Source organism: Ambystoma mexicanum, chromosome 7q (assembly GCF_040938575.1).
Source record: "Ambystoma mexicanum isolate Mex_15411 chromosome 7q, UKY_AmexF1_1, whole genome shotgun sequence".
Lineage (NCBI taxonomy): Eukaryota > Metazoa > Chordata > Amphibia > Caudata > Ambystomatidae > Ambystoma > Ambystoma mexicanum.
In genome coordinates this window covers 1,039,904,839-1,039,920,890 of record NC_090941.1, presented here as the reverse complement: position 1 = coordinate 1,039,920,890, position 16,052 = coordinate 1,039,904,839, and the positions used below count along the sequence as shown (strand labels likewise).

The following is a 16,052-nucleotide window of genomic DNA, read 5'->3' as shown; positions in this document are numbered from 1 at the left end:
TGTTTCAACATATAGGAGTAACCATGGCAACGAACAGGCAGCCTGCAACGCTTAGCAATAGGGACACTAGAAATAGAAATGTTTTTGATTTACGAAAATATTCATACGAATGTGGGTTGACTGTTTGTGCTATTATATTTTTTACACTCATGCTTGGCTTGGCAACATATTACCTAATAGCATTTATCTACATTGAAATAAATGAGGGGGGAGGTAATGGAACTAATATGGAAAATGTAAGCAAACCTTTTAAGGAAGGTACCTATTTAATATGGGATGACTTTCAGCTGGTATGGGGGTATGGCCCGCATCCAGACGAGGCGAAACGTCAGAACAATACTAACGATAAACCGACCATCCATTTGAAGCCCCAAAGCCACACCACAAATTTTAGCGTACATAAACTGAATGATCGACACCCATCTGTTATATCATGGTTATATGGCACCACTGCTACCCCACCCGCAATGACAATCAGTCCTCCCCGAGACAAAGACTACGCCACAGAGAGAATGAAGGAAAATATTGAAACGGCTAACAAATTCATTACTCTGTATGAGGAATGGGAGAAGGAGGGGGCTGGGGAAGGGGAGTCCCTGTTGCATGCAGCCAGACATGCTAAAACATTCCTTAACAACAGGAAGAAGAGGGAAATATGTAGAAAGAGATATGACGAATACTATGGCCTGGGGCTTGACACGATAGAGGATCCCAGGCACCCACACCAGTCAAATAAATGGTATGCAGACTCATGCTCCACAGCCAAACAAACAACTAATGAAAGTTGCTACGTGTGCTCCCTGATCCCCCATGCCTCAGGCACACCTAAAGTCTTAATGCCGCAAGAATTGACTCTTGCAGACGCCCACTGTCTCCTCCATCTCACTCAGTGCAGAATTAAGAACACCTTCCAGGCACACACGGTATCTTTTGAAATGCTGCAGAACGAAAAAACGTGCTACTCGAGACCAAAGGGAGTGGTCTGCTTAAAGCAACCATTTTTAGTAATAAAAGGAACACTATTTCCAGAAAACAAATGGAAAGATGACGTGGTAATGTGCAAAGCTGAAGCATTGCGAGGGCTGCCAGCCGAAAAACTATAATGGATTGCAAAGAAGTGTGCCGCGCTGTGGTCAGAACATGTGGCAAAATTGACCTGGGTGAGCGCTTTAGAAAAAGCATTGAAACTACAGAAAGAAATATCAAGTGAACTTTGTTTCCTAGGAGAAGGGAAGATCGACATGGGAAGAAACACGAACTGCAGCAAGAGCCTAATGATCCCAGACATGAAAAAAGGAACAGCAGCCCTGATGGACACTTACTGGGTCTATGGCAAACGGGCGTACATGCACCTTCCACCATCATGGAGGGCACATGTTCCCTGGCGACACTGCACTCAGCTTTAATGGTAATACCAGAGAGCCACTGGGCCAGGGGATCTGGAAAACGACTCAAGTTACAACCAACGCCTCACCTACTGAAGAGCCACCACTGTACGCCCTATCAGAAGGAACCGCCGACGAAATCCTGTCCAGAAAGCAGAGGTCATCAAACTATATCTCAAAAGCCTCCTCAGAACTCTTGGCACAGATCCCAGACAGGTACAGGTTATTCAGCTCAGCAGAAAGCTTCTTTGCCTCCCTCATTCAAAGCATTCAGGCCCGAGCAAATGCAAAATGGCTGCAGATCACACGGTGGGAGCTGATTCAACTGGCCAACGACACTGAAGAAGGATTCAACGTGATCAAAGTGGAACTAAGGGCACTGAGACTGATGACAATGCAAAACAGGTATGTCCTAGTCCTGTTGACAGCGATGGACAGAGGTGTTTACCGAAAAATCTGAAGTGCCTGTTGCACTTTTGTACCTTCTGAAGATGCTGATAACAGGACACTATCACACGTCATCGCTGCAGTCCACAACCTGGGGGAACGAATGAAGACAGAAGGTGGCACTGACCCAAGCATGTGGTTCGACAACCTTTTTTCCTGGGTACCTTCCTGGATGGGGCTCGCAATGAAATTACTAATGCCCCTCATCGTGTTTTTTTGTGTGTGCCAGTTGGGTCTTCGATGCTGCGCAAATGCGGTCCCCAATGGAGCAATGATGATGGTGACGATGGGCAATGCCGGAGGAAGGGCATGGGCGCAACAGGAAGCACACGTACAAACTGGAGAGGCTTCAGAATCCAAATATAGAATGGTGCCCACGGGGAGATAGTGGACAGGTTATATCATACCACGATAAAGGAGCCCCGGGAGCTAGACCTAGGGTGGACCTGAAGGGAGATATGGGATGCATATATATGACTTGTACCCCAGATGAGTATGCCAGAAGGGGGGATAGCCTCCGAGGGGTGTGCAGAGCCTGGATGCCAATAAAAGGAACACCAGCCTGGGAGGAGGCAGTGTTGGCAGAGAAAGAGAGCGAACGACTGGGGGAGCTAAGGTATTTGTTACTTAAGTAACGAAAGGGGGGAAAAGTAGGGAAGAGTAGGTCAATAGGAACCCCCTCCCACTACATGTCCCACCCTGGTTGAGACCCATGACTCATCGGCAGCCCCCGGCCTCCCGGGCCCAGGCGGCATGGTGGCTGCTGGCCAACACGGGGGCTGCACCATCACGTTATGTGGCTGAGAATAGACGCCATCTTGTATTAAGCCATCTCCATCTTGCTAGAAACGTGCATATCTAACCCAAGGCAGAAACACTGAACTCTGCAGAGTGGCTCCCACTTGACCTCGCTCACAGAGGCCCCCACTTCCCCCACCTCCCACTGCATGGCAGATCCGCTGAAGACTCATTCTCACGAGTCACCATACGCGAGCGAACAACAAAATAAAACACTATAGCTGTTGACCTTCCGCAGTACATCATTTCCCCAGCTATGAACGAGAATACTAGGATGTAACTGGGATCAGCCCAAACCCTGCAGGCCCTGACCCCTGCACCAAGCCCCCAGCTATAGGGGCTGGTGCAGGGGTCAGGGCCTGCAGGCATGGCGTCCTGCACCCATACCCACCCCAAAAGCCCTTTCAATGTGAAGAAACCATATATGTAATGTGTGCCTTGTTGACTAACGTTCGCTGCTAATAAAAAGGAGAATGGGTAAAGAGAAAGTTGTGCAACCGATATTACATGTAATGAAGAGATATACAAAGACTGGACAGCTGATAAATGTGAAAAATAACTTGTGCTGCTCTCTTAATACACTCTTTGCACACACCTGCTTGACACTACCTCATGTTCGTATGTCAACTGTAAATGTGAAATGCTATGTAAAAAAAGTATTATCATCAGCTAGTATCCCATGTAAATACAAATACATAAGAGTGCTTTCAGGAACCCCGTGTGTTGTTAGTCGCCCCTCACCCATACGACAGTAAAACTGCCTCGTGCACGATGCCACGCACGGAGCTGCAAGGCCATTTCACCCTCCCCCTGCCCAGGCTCTCTTGAGATAGAGGGTGTTCAAACAGCAAAGCCTTGCCTTCCCTCCCGACCCTGCTGGACCCGTTTCAAGCATCCGCCACCCTCCTCCGTGTCAGAGGCCGCTGCAGCCTGACTCTGTGACTTGGGCACCGGTCACATGCCCCCCACGGGTCAGTGGTACCTCCGTCGACCCCGAGTTAATGACCCTAGAAAGAGGGTAGAGGGTAGAGTGCACCAACAGATCATAATACCATCCCTCACCGAAATTGCCAAGGATGGTTAGTCAAGCACCCCCGCCCATGCCCCTGACTACGCCCATGGGACCTGATTGTTTGAACCTAAGGCGCCTCCCAAACTGATGTATTAAGACACTTCAGATCGCATATCAATGTTCCTGGCCATGTATTGATCTAAGGTCAGCGCTTACAAGAAGTTGCAACTCAACAGGACACATGAAGTGTGATGAATGGGTGGGAATGTGTGGCCAAAAGGGCAAATGTTAGTTTAGCTATCAATTCATGTTACAAGGCATGTCCGGCCCAGCGCTACATCCCGATGAGCCCAGCTGACCTCCCGCCCCATGTGGCCCAGCACCAACGTCCGCCAATCGTGGAGAAGGAACTGTATACAATGTATACCACCTAGCCATCACCACCCATCACCACAGAGTCTCATGGCCCTATAGCTTACCTCATGCATGACGTGTATTTGTAATATAACTAACTGTCTTTGCTATTGTCAGACAGAGCGCTCTCGGAGTTTGCAGAGTCCTTTGCATGCCCTATATTGAATTATATAAAGCTCTTTTTGATCTTACCCGCACTTGGTCCTGGCCTCATTCCCCTTCTGGGGTGTGTCCATTACTGCCTCTCACTAAGGGGGGTGCGTTTTTGGGGACACTTACATTCAATTGCTAGTATACAATTAACAAAGGGCTGCTTTAAAAGATGTAAAGATGTGGGCCAACACTCTGCGCTTCCCTTGTAGACAGAGCATGCACATATTTTGTTTTTTTGTTTTACTTTGTGCCACTCTGCATGCAGAATAAACTAAATTGTAGCCCCTACCTGGAAGTACAAAACAAATCCATCACAATCTAAAACATGCACTGGTACAGTCATGAAACTTAAAAGAAGCTGGGTTTTACACATCCCCAAACATCTCAAGCCCGGTATAACACATAGTTACCTGCCACCCTTTAAAACACTCCACCACTCCGGCATTCTTTTATTAAGCACAACATGTGTGATCTTTAGCAAATACTGACTTCACACTGCATGCATTTGAATACAATCTGATTATTTCACACAATAAAAGTATGTTATCAACTTTATCAGCGCTGTGGAACTAAAACACTTCATTTTGTGCATGCAAGTATGCTGCATCACAAAGAGACAAGTGCACCAAAAGTGCACTCCAGTTTATTTTGTGCAAAGGCTTTTACTTTTATTAAAGAAACTGAATGTTTGGGTCGGCTATAAGGGCGGCAGTGAGCCCATAAAAAGAAATAAATAGAAAACTCGAAATGCATTCTTTGCAGAATATGAAATATTTGCACCATCAGAGACTAAGTGAAATTTCAGATACGGAATACGGGGTCGCTAACTTTGCTGTCTCAACCTCATACTTTCCAAGCTTTAATATTGAAGTGTCTGATTGATTGTGTAGCTGCGCTATAAACACTCACAAAAACCCTCTACACATTTTCAACTTGTTCCCAAGCGTTGTAGTCAAAATCTTAAAAACAGTTCTAGAACATAAGCTCTGTGCCCATGTGATATCACACACACACACACACATACACAGACATACAATCCGATGATACCAGCATCTCTGCGTTATCCTGGCTAACATTGAAAACCACAGAGCATTCTAAGAAAACTGTTCATTTTTAAACACGTAATTTAAAGCACAGAGCTGTTTAGTTAAAATATGCACAGCCTAGTACCTTTGAGCGCATTCTAAGCACTATAAGACATTTTTAATTGGCCTGGCTGATGAAGGACCTGAATATCAATAAATACAGTATCACATGCCCTTAGCTGCATGCTTGAATAAAACCACACAGATTGTACATTTTTACAAAAATACACAGATCAATACATTAAAGCACACATCTTCAAATACCCCCGTGCTCAACTTTTGAATGTTTTTGAAACCAAGTGAGATAAACACCAGGCCCAGTTTCCGATTAAAAGGCTTTGCAGGGGGTCTCCTCAAGCAACGATCAAATCCAGCATAAAAGCAAGGTCCCCCGCAGAGTTACAATGAGCTCTTCCAAGTAAATTAGTGGCACCGCAGGGTATCATCAGGCCAGCCCTCTGACAGAATTCCAAAGTCAGGCAAAGGGATACCCTGATGGAGTCAGGCTCCGCTCTTAAGCGGTGAAAACACAACCTCTCCCTGAGCAGATTTCTTACCAACACATACAGATTTCCTGAACTCATGTATTTTGTGTTTACGTTGCAGAAATTTGGTTTGTAACAAATCTAATTGTAGCTGTTTCCTCAGTCCAAGATGTTTCCTGCGTCCAGAGACACTTTGCATTATCAACAAAGCACAGCATTCTATTTCCTGTATACTCGGCAAGAATTAGCGAGTGGTGCTGGACCCAGCAAACAACTAAGATTAACCTCAGCCTGCAGCTGCTTCCAGTGCCATCCTTCCGTCAGTTGGGTTTAGTTGAGGAACAATATCTGTCTATATTTTCCTGGGGCATATTTACATAGCTGTCGAAGAACATCCGGGATTCTGGCAAGCTAAATATAAAGACCCCCTGTGTCTTCTGCTGATGTGGATAGAATACTGCTCTGTGAGTCACCACAATCCTGGGATTCCACAGGCCTTGTAGACAAAAGGCCACCGCAGCGATGTTTGCTGGGTCACAGAGTGGCAGAGGGACACATGTAAGCTGCGCACGAGATGCTGTAGACTCAATAAAAACAATACCTGACTTTTGTATGGGCTCTGGGAAGCACTGTTTACTTATAACGTGAACTGTTTTTCATTCCTTAAAAGAAACACGCCTTGTCAAAGGGAATAATTTGAACTTTTGTACAGGCTCTGGGATGCACACTTTACTTCTAAAGCAAATTCATGTAGGGCTACCAGGCCAGTCTCTATTTACATTCTGTATCAAAGCAAGTTCATATACCATTGATATACTTTCTAATATCAAAATTGATATCAAACATTGTTGATATCCTATTTTTTGGGGGACTTTATATACACATTTTATATAAGCATTTTATGTAAAAAAAATAATTTGTAAACAGATCTCAATATCATAAAAGATGGTTTTTATATAGATATTCATCATTTTTCATATAAAAAATGTGTTATATTAATTTTTATTTTTATATTTTTATATTTAAAATATTACTTTTTATATACATGTTTATATTAAAAAGAGTTCAACATTGCTTGATATCATTTTCCACTTCCTATCACATCGAGCGGAGCCCCTTTGCAACATCATCACTGCATCACTCTCCAAAACCCTAGATTCACAGTCCCCGTCTTTAGAGCTCACTTCACACTCAGCGCTCGACCAAGCAACCCTGTCGCCCAGCGCTCCCATCTTCATATAGATTTTATATCAAAGATATTGAAAACATTTTAACATCCCACTTCATATAAAAAATATACATTTTATATAAAATTGATATAAAACATTTTTGATCTCTTTTTCATATCAAATTTATATTAAGTTCATATCAAAGCATAACAAAAGGAGGTGGGACTAAGACCAGAAACAGGGGGTGTGGCCACCAGTCAAAATGTTGATGAAGTCAAAAGGGGGATCCTTCTACTACTGTAATCCAATGCATTTGCCTGCAGATTAACATGGCGCAGCATATGGGGTAGCGGAAATGACAATTCTAGTCTGTGTATCAAATCCATAAAATGAAAAGTATGGAATAGCGTGAACACATTTTATACTACTCCATTACAAATGTTATGTTTTTTTTAGCTTGTGAAAGCCCTCCATAAATTCGTGAAAAACAACATAGAGCATGTAACTGCCTACAGAGAAGTGTGGGAGAGGAGACGGCGCAGTCGTGCTTCCCCCGTGGCCAGACTGATTCAGAGGGAAAGAGGGCAATGTCCAAAGGGCCGGAAAGACAGATGGGTGTGTGTCTGTGTTGTGGTTCAATTTGGACTAGTTTGATGAGTTCATAATGTGCAATGTCTTCTTGCTGCCTACTCAACACTGAATGCATTTTAGCCTGCCTTCAATCTTCTTACCCATAAATACTGCTTCACCCTCCTTTTGTAGACATTACTAAAAAATGCTGCTCCCCACAAGGCTGCCTCTTTCTCAGTCTCTCCTTGATGGACTTGCCCCTTGACTCCTACTTCCCCTCATGCTGTCCCCTCTGTAGCATCGGCATTGACTCGCTAGAGGGTGCTGGCGGTTTGACGCCCCCTGGCCCATTATGGACAAGCCGCCTTGAACCCAGTGCCTTGTCTGCTCTCTGCATGTTTCCCGTTGCCCTTAGCTCCTAAAACACTCTGCCATCCTTGCCCATTCCTTCCCACCCAGCCATTCTGTGGTGCACTGACTTTTCGCACCCAGGTACTGCCCTCTGTTACTGTTTGCAGTAAATGTTTGCTTTTATACCTGGCCTTCATGTGAAGAGCTGTTCCACAGGGCAGCGTTTCCCGTGCTGCCCATTTTGTGGGCAGCACAGGAGACAGGCCATTATGATGCAACACAGTAAGTAAACAATACAGTGATAGTTGTGATCAATTTTATTGACCAATGTGCTTTAAAATTGAATATTTGGAACACAGTTTACCAAAAATCTGAAATGTAACCAATTGTAATTGCCCCGTGTTGAACACTCACAATGAGGGGCGGATGCACAGAGCTGTGGTGATATGTGTCTTTATTTCCCCAGCTTACAAGTCACTCTGCCTACCCCATATCCTGTCCCTCCCCTTCAGCCCACCCCATCCCCCCTCACTGCCCACGTTATCTCCTTGTTGGCTTCAAAAGGACATCACAACTCCCACCCCTTTCTTAACAATAAGTTGCTATTAGTTCATCTCCTCAATGAGTCTCTGAGGTCTATTACTCGCCCTTTGGGGTCGCCTGAGCCACTCACCTGACCTTGATCAGGACCCTGTCCAGCACGAGCATTGGCCAGTGCCCCACTCAAATCTTCACCATCCCCCCATACGGGGCACCCCACTCTTCAGATTCTTCATTTTCTCTCCGATATCTTGTTGTGATGACTCTGTGCATCCTTTTGAAGTCAGATATGCTTTGCGTTGTGTTCCCTCTTTCTCCCTCTCCTTCTGCCGTGATGAGAGATATTTTTACTCGGGTGGCAGTCAGTGGAGTATTGTCAAAAGTAGCCATGTGTTTATGAGTCTGAGGTTGCCGCACTATTGCGCTGTCAGCCGTTGCCAGATTATTTTCATGTGCTTTCCGGGGGGACTGATATGATATGATATGATAGGTTATTTATAATGCACTTAATACCCAGAGGTTTCTAAGTGTGGACCCGGGGATCGAACCTGTGTTGCTCCATGTTGTCTTGCTTCCAAGTTGAGCATGTTGCCCCTGAGCTATCCTCCCGAGACAATCAGCTTGTTACTTCATCTTTTCTTTAGCATGCATATCTTGTTTCTGCATTTCTCTCTCTCCTTCATACACCTCCTCTGGACTGTTGAGATGGGAAAGCCTGGTCCTAATGTTGCGACCAAACATCACTTCAGATGGTGCTTTACCTGTGGTGCTGTGAGGGGTGTCGTGGTAGTCTGTTAGCAGTTGATAAAGTATCTTCTCAACAGGTTCTCCTGTCAGGTGGGTTATTTGAGCATTGCTTTTGACATTACTCATAAAGCGCTCCACCGTTCTATTGGCTTGGGGCCACAAAGGTGTAATTCGCCTGTGCTTGAACACCAGGTATTTCGCAAAGATCTTAAAGTGTTGTCCAGTAAATGGGGGTCCATTGTCTGACTTTACAATTCTCAGCACCCCAGAGGTTGTGAACATTCTGTCTAGTGCAGGTATGGTATGGTAAGCGGCTGTTGAGGGTACTATCTGAATGTGGGGGAAGCGAGAGCATTCGTCCATGGCCACTAGTATGTAATACCCTCCATGAATAGGCCCAAAAAAGTCTATTGCTATCTCATCCCGCTTTTTCTGTCAGTTCAGTCATGCATAGGGGTTCTGGTTTGGTATGGGGGTTGATGAACGCACATGTAGGGCACTGTTTGAGGAGTGTTTCCACTTGCACATCTAACTACAGAAACCATACATTTTGATGTAACATTCTCTTGGTGGATACTATTCCACGATGTCCCTCATGCACCAACTCCAGAATCCTTCCTTGGAAAGTCAGAGGAATGACTAGTTTAGTTCCTTTCAAGAGCAAACCCTCTTCCGATTTGGTTAACTCTTCCTTGTCGCCCACTAGACGTCCTATGTCTTGCTGCACTTCTGGTGTAACGATTTCTCCCACTTGCTTCCCCTGTTTCCATTCTACAAACTCAATGCATCTGAAGATGATATGATTGACCTAATCAGTCTCCGTTTCTTGTGCCAGGTGTTCCAAATTGACTCCCTTTGGTGTGGCAGCCTGCAGAAGGTTGTGTATGTACTGATCAGCCACTGAAGGTTTCGATAAAAGGTCTGCAGGATTTTATTCCTTTCTTTTCCAGGTCGAGGAATGAATCGGAAGATGTAGTCCTGGAGCCGTAAACCCCACTGTGCGATTCTGGGAGGCATTTTCCCCTGGGGGTTTCTGTAAAGGAACAATAACACCTGATGGTCAGTGACCACAGTGAATGGTTTCCCATAGAGAAACAGGTGAAAGTGTTCACAGGCCCATAAAATGGCCAAACCCTCCTTCTCAGCCTGCGAATAACCCTGTTCAATTCTTGACAGGCTCCTGTTCGTGTAGGAGACCATCTGGCGCTTCTCAGTATCAGCCGGATCTATTTGCTTTATTATGGATCCCAGCCCTACAGGGCTAGTGTCGAAGATTAGTTCCATGTGTCTTGTCGTGCTAAAGTATGCCATGTTTTTGGCTGCTGAGGTGCGCTGATGAGTGGATTCAAAAGCCTGTTGGCAGGAGTCAGACCACACGAAAGGTACTTGCTGTTTCCTGAGTGATACTAATATATCGTTGCTGTAATTCAAACAAATGGGAATGTGTTTGTTGATGTTGTGTATCTCTGCCTGAAAGATTTCTGCAGCGGACGACACTCCGAAACTGAGGCGTTTATACCTGTAGAGGACCAGGTGTGTGACAAAAGTCGTTATGCATCTAGATTCTTCACTTAGCTCCAACTGGTGATACCCTTTGTTTAAATCCAATTTGGAAAATACAGTGGCCCCATTTAGCAGATGTCTCATATCTGTGATCTCTGGGGCTTGATGGTGTTCTCTCATGATGGCCTCATTGGGCGGTGCATGTCTACACATATCCTGATGTCTTTAGAGTCCTTCTTTGGAACCGGGACTATCGGTGACACCCATGGGGTGGGTCCCACCGCCGGTTCAATGATGTCCTGTTCTAACAGTTTGTGAAGTTCCTCTTCAACTTGTCGCTGGATGTTTACAGGAATGCTGCGGTAATGTTGGGCTACAGCATGTAAATTGGGGTTAATGTGCTGGTTGATTTGCCTGTTCTTCAGCTTTCCCAGGCCTTTGATGAGTGTGTGGAATAACTGTTCTATTTTTGCTGCAGGATCAATATATTTGTGGGCCATGAGGCGATATATTCAGACCTATCCAGGACAGCACGTAAGACGGACATCTCATCCGAGAGCCAACAGGCCCCTCCAGGACCCAAGATTGAGACCAAACAGAATCGGGTCTTCCCAGAAAGGAACTCGACCCAGGACCAAAGAGCCCCTTTACCTAAGTCATAGCCTTTATAAAGACCCTAGAGGTTGAAACACGTGTCGGCTGACCACTACTAAGACTAAATGTCTTCACTTGAATAAATAACACCAAACCCACCCAACACTGTGTGGATATTCATCCTTTTCAATATACCAAGTGCGAGATAACCAGGATCCTCCTCTATCACTACACCAAGGAGGTGTGGGCGTCACCTGTGACCTTGCAGATTACAATCACCAGAAATTAGAACGAAGCTCAGGGGTGTTCACATCCTATGGTCCACCAATCTCCCCTGATATATTACAAGTATGAGTCCCATGTCTAATGCAGCTTCAAAGCTTAGAATGCATCTGCTGTTGGTGGTAGCTTCCAGGACATGCATGGGTATTCACTTGGAGGACTGAGCCTTGTATTTACAATGTGTCATGACATATCCTTTACATGGCGTCCTCCACGCCACGCGCTGCTTTCTGTACCCCACTCTCTGGATGTTCGGCAGGAGTAGGGCCAAATCACCCCTCATCGCCAGTGTAATGGCCTTCCCTCATGGCCCCCCATTGAACACTCACAATGAGGGGCGGACGCGCAGAGCTGTGCTGATATGTGTCTTTATTTCACCAGCTTACAAGTCACTCTACCTACCCCATATCCTGTCCCTCCCCTTCCGGCCACACTGTGCCCCGTGCCCGCAGGCTCCCTCCCTGCCCATGTCACCTCCTTGTAAGCTGCACAAGGACGTCAAAGGTTCCTCATGTCCTAAATGTTTTTACCTGCATTTTTTAAGATTGACCCAGTTTCTGCGCCATCAAAACAGTGGTGTTTTGAGCCTTTTCTTAATGGCCGTCTGGTAATTAGGGAAACGTCATGTGGGTGCACATGAGGGTCGGGCCTTTAATGTTGCACACAGAGCTACAAAAGGCCTGCACTTTTATTAATTTTTAAAGTTTTCAAAATGTCCACCATAAACAGTGCATATGATCCCTGCGCCAGCACTTACCTTTTATGATATCTGGTCCCGGTCTTCTCGAGGCATAAAGAGATTTAAGATGGATGAGGCCTGCACAGACAATAGAATGAAAGGGATACACAATATTCAGCAAATGACGTATACTCACATTTCCTCCAAATTTTCTCTGCTATGTCTGTCTACAAAAAGAAAGGAAAAAGCTGGTATGATTATTAAATATCTGTTTTATCAGTGCAAGTTAATATACCAAGAGAATTTATTTTATTTACATTTGGAAAATAAAGGCAATAAATATACTTAACCCCATTCCTTAATTAGCTAATACAATACCTGAAACATAAATTCGAGAGACATACTTGATAGTGATAGGAAACTTTATTAACAAAGTTATCACCTGTGGTCGGTGCTACAGCCAGTCTGATTGCTCCAAACCAGGGGTGAATCACACGATCCAAGCCAGGATCATAGCAAGCTGTGCTCGGCTCACACGTGCACCACGATCTTCGCAGTCACTCTCCACCACCCCCATCCTCCTTGCCACCTCCTATGAACTCGCCTCTCCTGGCCCACTTAACTGTTGGTTTCCAGGGCTGCTGGTCCGCAACAGCTTGTTGGCCACCATGAAAATGAAGAGAAGGGTCGATAGGGAGCCCTGCATTCCATTTCCATAGAGGCCATCTTGGGTGAGTATTTACAGTGAGGTCACAGTGAGCACACAAACCATTGATTTAAACAAATACTAACCCAGGCTGAATCACACGATTTAACCCCGGGTTCAGAGCAAACGGAGTGCTCGACGCACCAGCCAGTCATCTACCACTTCCCCCATCTCTCTCCACCCCTCCTGAAGTCCAAGGTGATAAATCTACCTGAGGCTCCTGTGGTTATGTTGCCTCTGCCACTTTCGTCACATTATGCCTGCTAATGGCCATCATGGAAATGGAAGAGGGACTCGGCAGATAGGCTTGTACTCCATTTCCATGGTGGCAATGTTGGGAGAGGAATTATTTGTGAGAAATAATGGGTTGTTGCACTCACACTGATGCTATTGAGGTCATTGGTACTAGAAAAAACCCTTTTTCTACTTTTTTCTTGTTTGTTATGTCAGGCTTTACTTTTTTTTACTGCCTTCTTATTTTGTGTGTGAAGGCTGTACATTTTATCCTTTGACATTATTTTATTAACTATGTTTTTTTACTGCTTCTCTTGTGTGTATTTGTTACTTAGTGTCTCTTTTCCTTCTACGCTCTTTGCCCTCTATTCCACCGTGTAATCCGGTGTGTTTATCAATTGCGCACGTTTCGCTTAGCAACACTCATTGTACTCTGCATTGTGTGCAGGGCTTCAAGATACGCTTTAAGGTCCTTTTTTCAATTCTTGGAGGATCACAACTGGGAGCACACTTGCTCTGTGTTATTGTTCTCATGCTCCCTTCCACACAGCGAGACAATTATGCACACCAATTGCCTGTTCGCAACCCTGCAGCTGTTTCGGATATGGAACAGGAGAAAGGTACGTCCCTCATACGATGCCTTGGTGGTGGATGTTAGGCAGAATCCTGTGCAGTGCCCTTAGGGACCACTACACACAATTAAGACTACAGGTGGCAATACAAGTTTTACCTTTGGTACAAGCCTGTACTACTATGTCAGAGTGGTAACAGTGGCGGAGCAGCCAGGCTTATCTCAAGAGTATATGAGCAGTAGCAGAGATTACACAAAGGGACCACAATTACTGTGACTCAAGCAAACACTGACTCAAGGTTTCAGGTAGAAAAATATAAGTACATTTATTTTTAAACCATTCGTTATAAACACAACACTTCTATCAAACTTAAACAAAAACCACACGTTAAATATACTACAACTAACCAATTCACTTTGTACAGTATGTCTCAAGGTAAGTACCCTGTGTTTGAATGAACCGGTGTTATACACAAAACACATTACCGCGAATACGATTGCGATCCCTTTTTGACAGTTCGGGCTACTAACTAAGCACGTATCCGTAACATGAAATGCTACCGGGGCAAAAACACACTTAGCACCTGAGATACTCAGAGGGAGTTGGAGGCAAAAATCACAGGCAATATTTTGGTTAGGCAGACAGAATCGAGAAACACTCATAGACAAGAGTTCAAAAGTCAAAGGGCTGGAGCCAGGGTCAAGTGACACCGGGGCTTGTTGCCGAAGATCACACAGTCAGATAGTTCATGATTCAACGTAGCCAAGAGTACTTCGATATGGTCAATGTTCAGAAGCAAAAGTTATAAGAAGGAGGGAAGACAAGGGCAAGCCTTGGAAATGAAGAAAAGGGGTTCACCCAGTTTCCTCAAGCAGAACACAGTACCTTATTCTAATGATGCAGCAGGTGCCCTGACAGTTGTTCCTGTTGGTTTCCCGCAGACCCACGATTCCTGGAGCTTCGCTGTGAAGGAGGACGTCTGAAGGGGGTCTGTATCACACAGGGATGAAGCCGGCAGCAGCGACAACGAATAAAAGGTGCGTTCCTTAAAAACACAGGAGAGGCTCTTCAAATGACTATCTGGACCACCACAGCTGTGTGCAGCGATTTTGACCAAGGAAGAGGATCCTTTGGCTGTGGAAGACGAGCTGGTTATCCCCACCATGCTCAAGGGAAGAAGACTCCGGACTGGATCTCCTCTTAGTCGTTGAAGGGCAGATAGCTCAGGACTGCAGCAGGGCTTCACCGGGATGGGGTAGTTGCAGCAGCCGTCGTTCTCTCCGCTTCTCTTCGGTTCCTTGTTGTTCCAGTGGCGACTCTCTGACTTCTAGCCCAAGAGACCTGCCTTTTATGCGAAAAAATCCCATTCACACAAGAGGGTTGTCCAGCCCAGACAACTACCCTGGCCAATCATGACAAAGTGCGACTTGGGTTTCCTAGGATACCCTGTGCAGGGGTTGACTACACCCCTCCCTCACATTCAGCCCACCTAGACACCCAGGCGCCTTGAGGAGGGCTGCTAAGTAGAAGCCCGCCAAAAGACAGTGAACAAAGAAGGCAAACCTAGTTTGCAGTGCAAAGTAAAACACAAGAAGGACTTTAACAAAAAGAAATGGCGAATAAACCCAACCGGAGCCAAGAGAAAGACAATTTGGTCAAGGGGGTTTATGTTCGAGGCTAATATAATAGCCAAGAACAATACCACGTTTATTTATATATAATCGCAGTAGAAATTTAGGGTAGATACCACTGCCACCAGCCATGTCTAAATGTTAAAAGAGCGAAACAATGCTCTAAGAGGTACAGATGAAAAGAGTTAAGAGTTAACCCTTACAGTACTCCATGTAAAATGGGGTGTACTGGATCTGTGGTTAGTTTTGACTAAGTAAAGTTAATGGTAACTTTACCCTTTTCTGGGGGACAGTAGTCACCTCAGAAATGGAGTTGGTGGGAAGTCTAAACGACAACCCTGTGCCACTGCACAGAAGGTGCTGTGTGACACACACAAAAGAAGGGGGCTACAGAAGTGGTGTACTCCAAAGCCCACAATCCCAAAAACAGGTAAAAACACATAGCAAAACACAGAGTGGGGGAAAAGCTCACACTCTTACCAAGTGGAAAGAAACAACTCCAGAGATCCAGCAAAGCTGCTGAGGGACTCACTGGGTAAGGGAAATTAGTCATGAAATGAGAATTCTCCCTAACACTGGAGGGCCCATTGCCGCTGTGCTTACTCCCATCTCCTTCCATCTCTTGTGCCACATGGTCTGCTTAAGGTGCTACACCAGTGGGGTCTGCAGCCAGTCCGTCCGTGCCAGTGTAGTGT

The 16,052-nt window shown here is 45.4% G+C and overlaps 1 protein-coding gene across 1 annotated transcript in view; it reads right to left on the bottom strand.

The window, feature by feature from the left end:
- Positions 1–16,052, bottom strand: part of LOC138528587 (uncharacterized) — a 1,521,057-nt gene that overhangs the window by 1,043,469 nt on the left and 461,536 nt on the right. Inside the window, exon 9 of the mRNA XM_069640364.1 lies at positions 12,411–12,441. Within this exon, the coding sequence (XP_069496465.1) occupies positions 12,411–12,441 (31 nt within the window). The remainder of the gene's footprint in view (positions 1–12,410; positions 12,442–16,052) is intronic.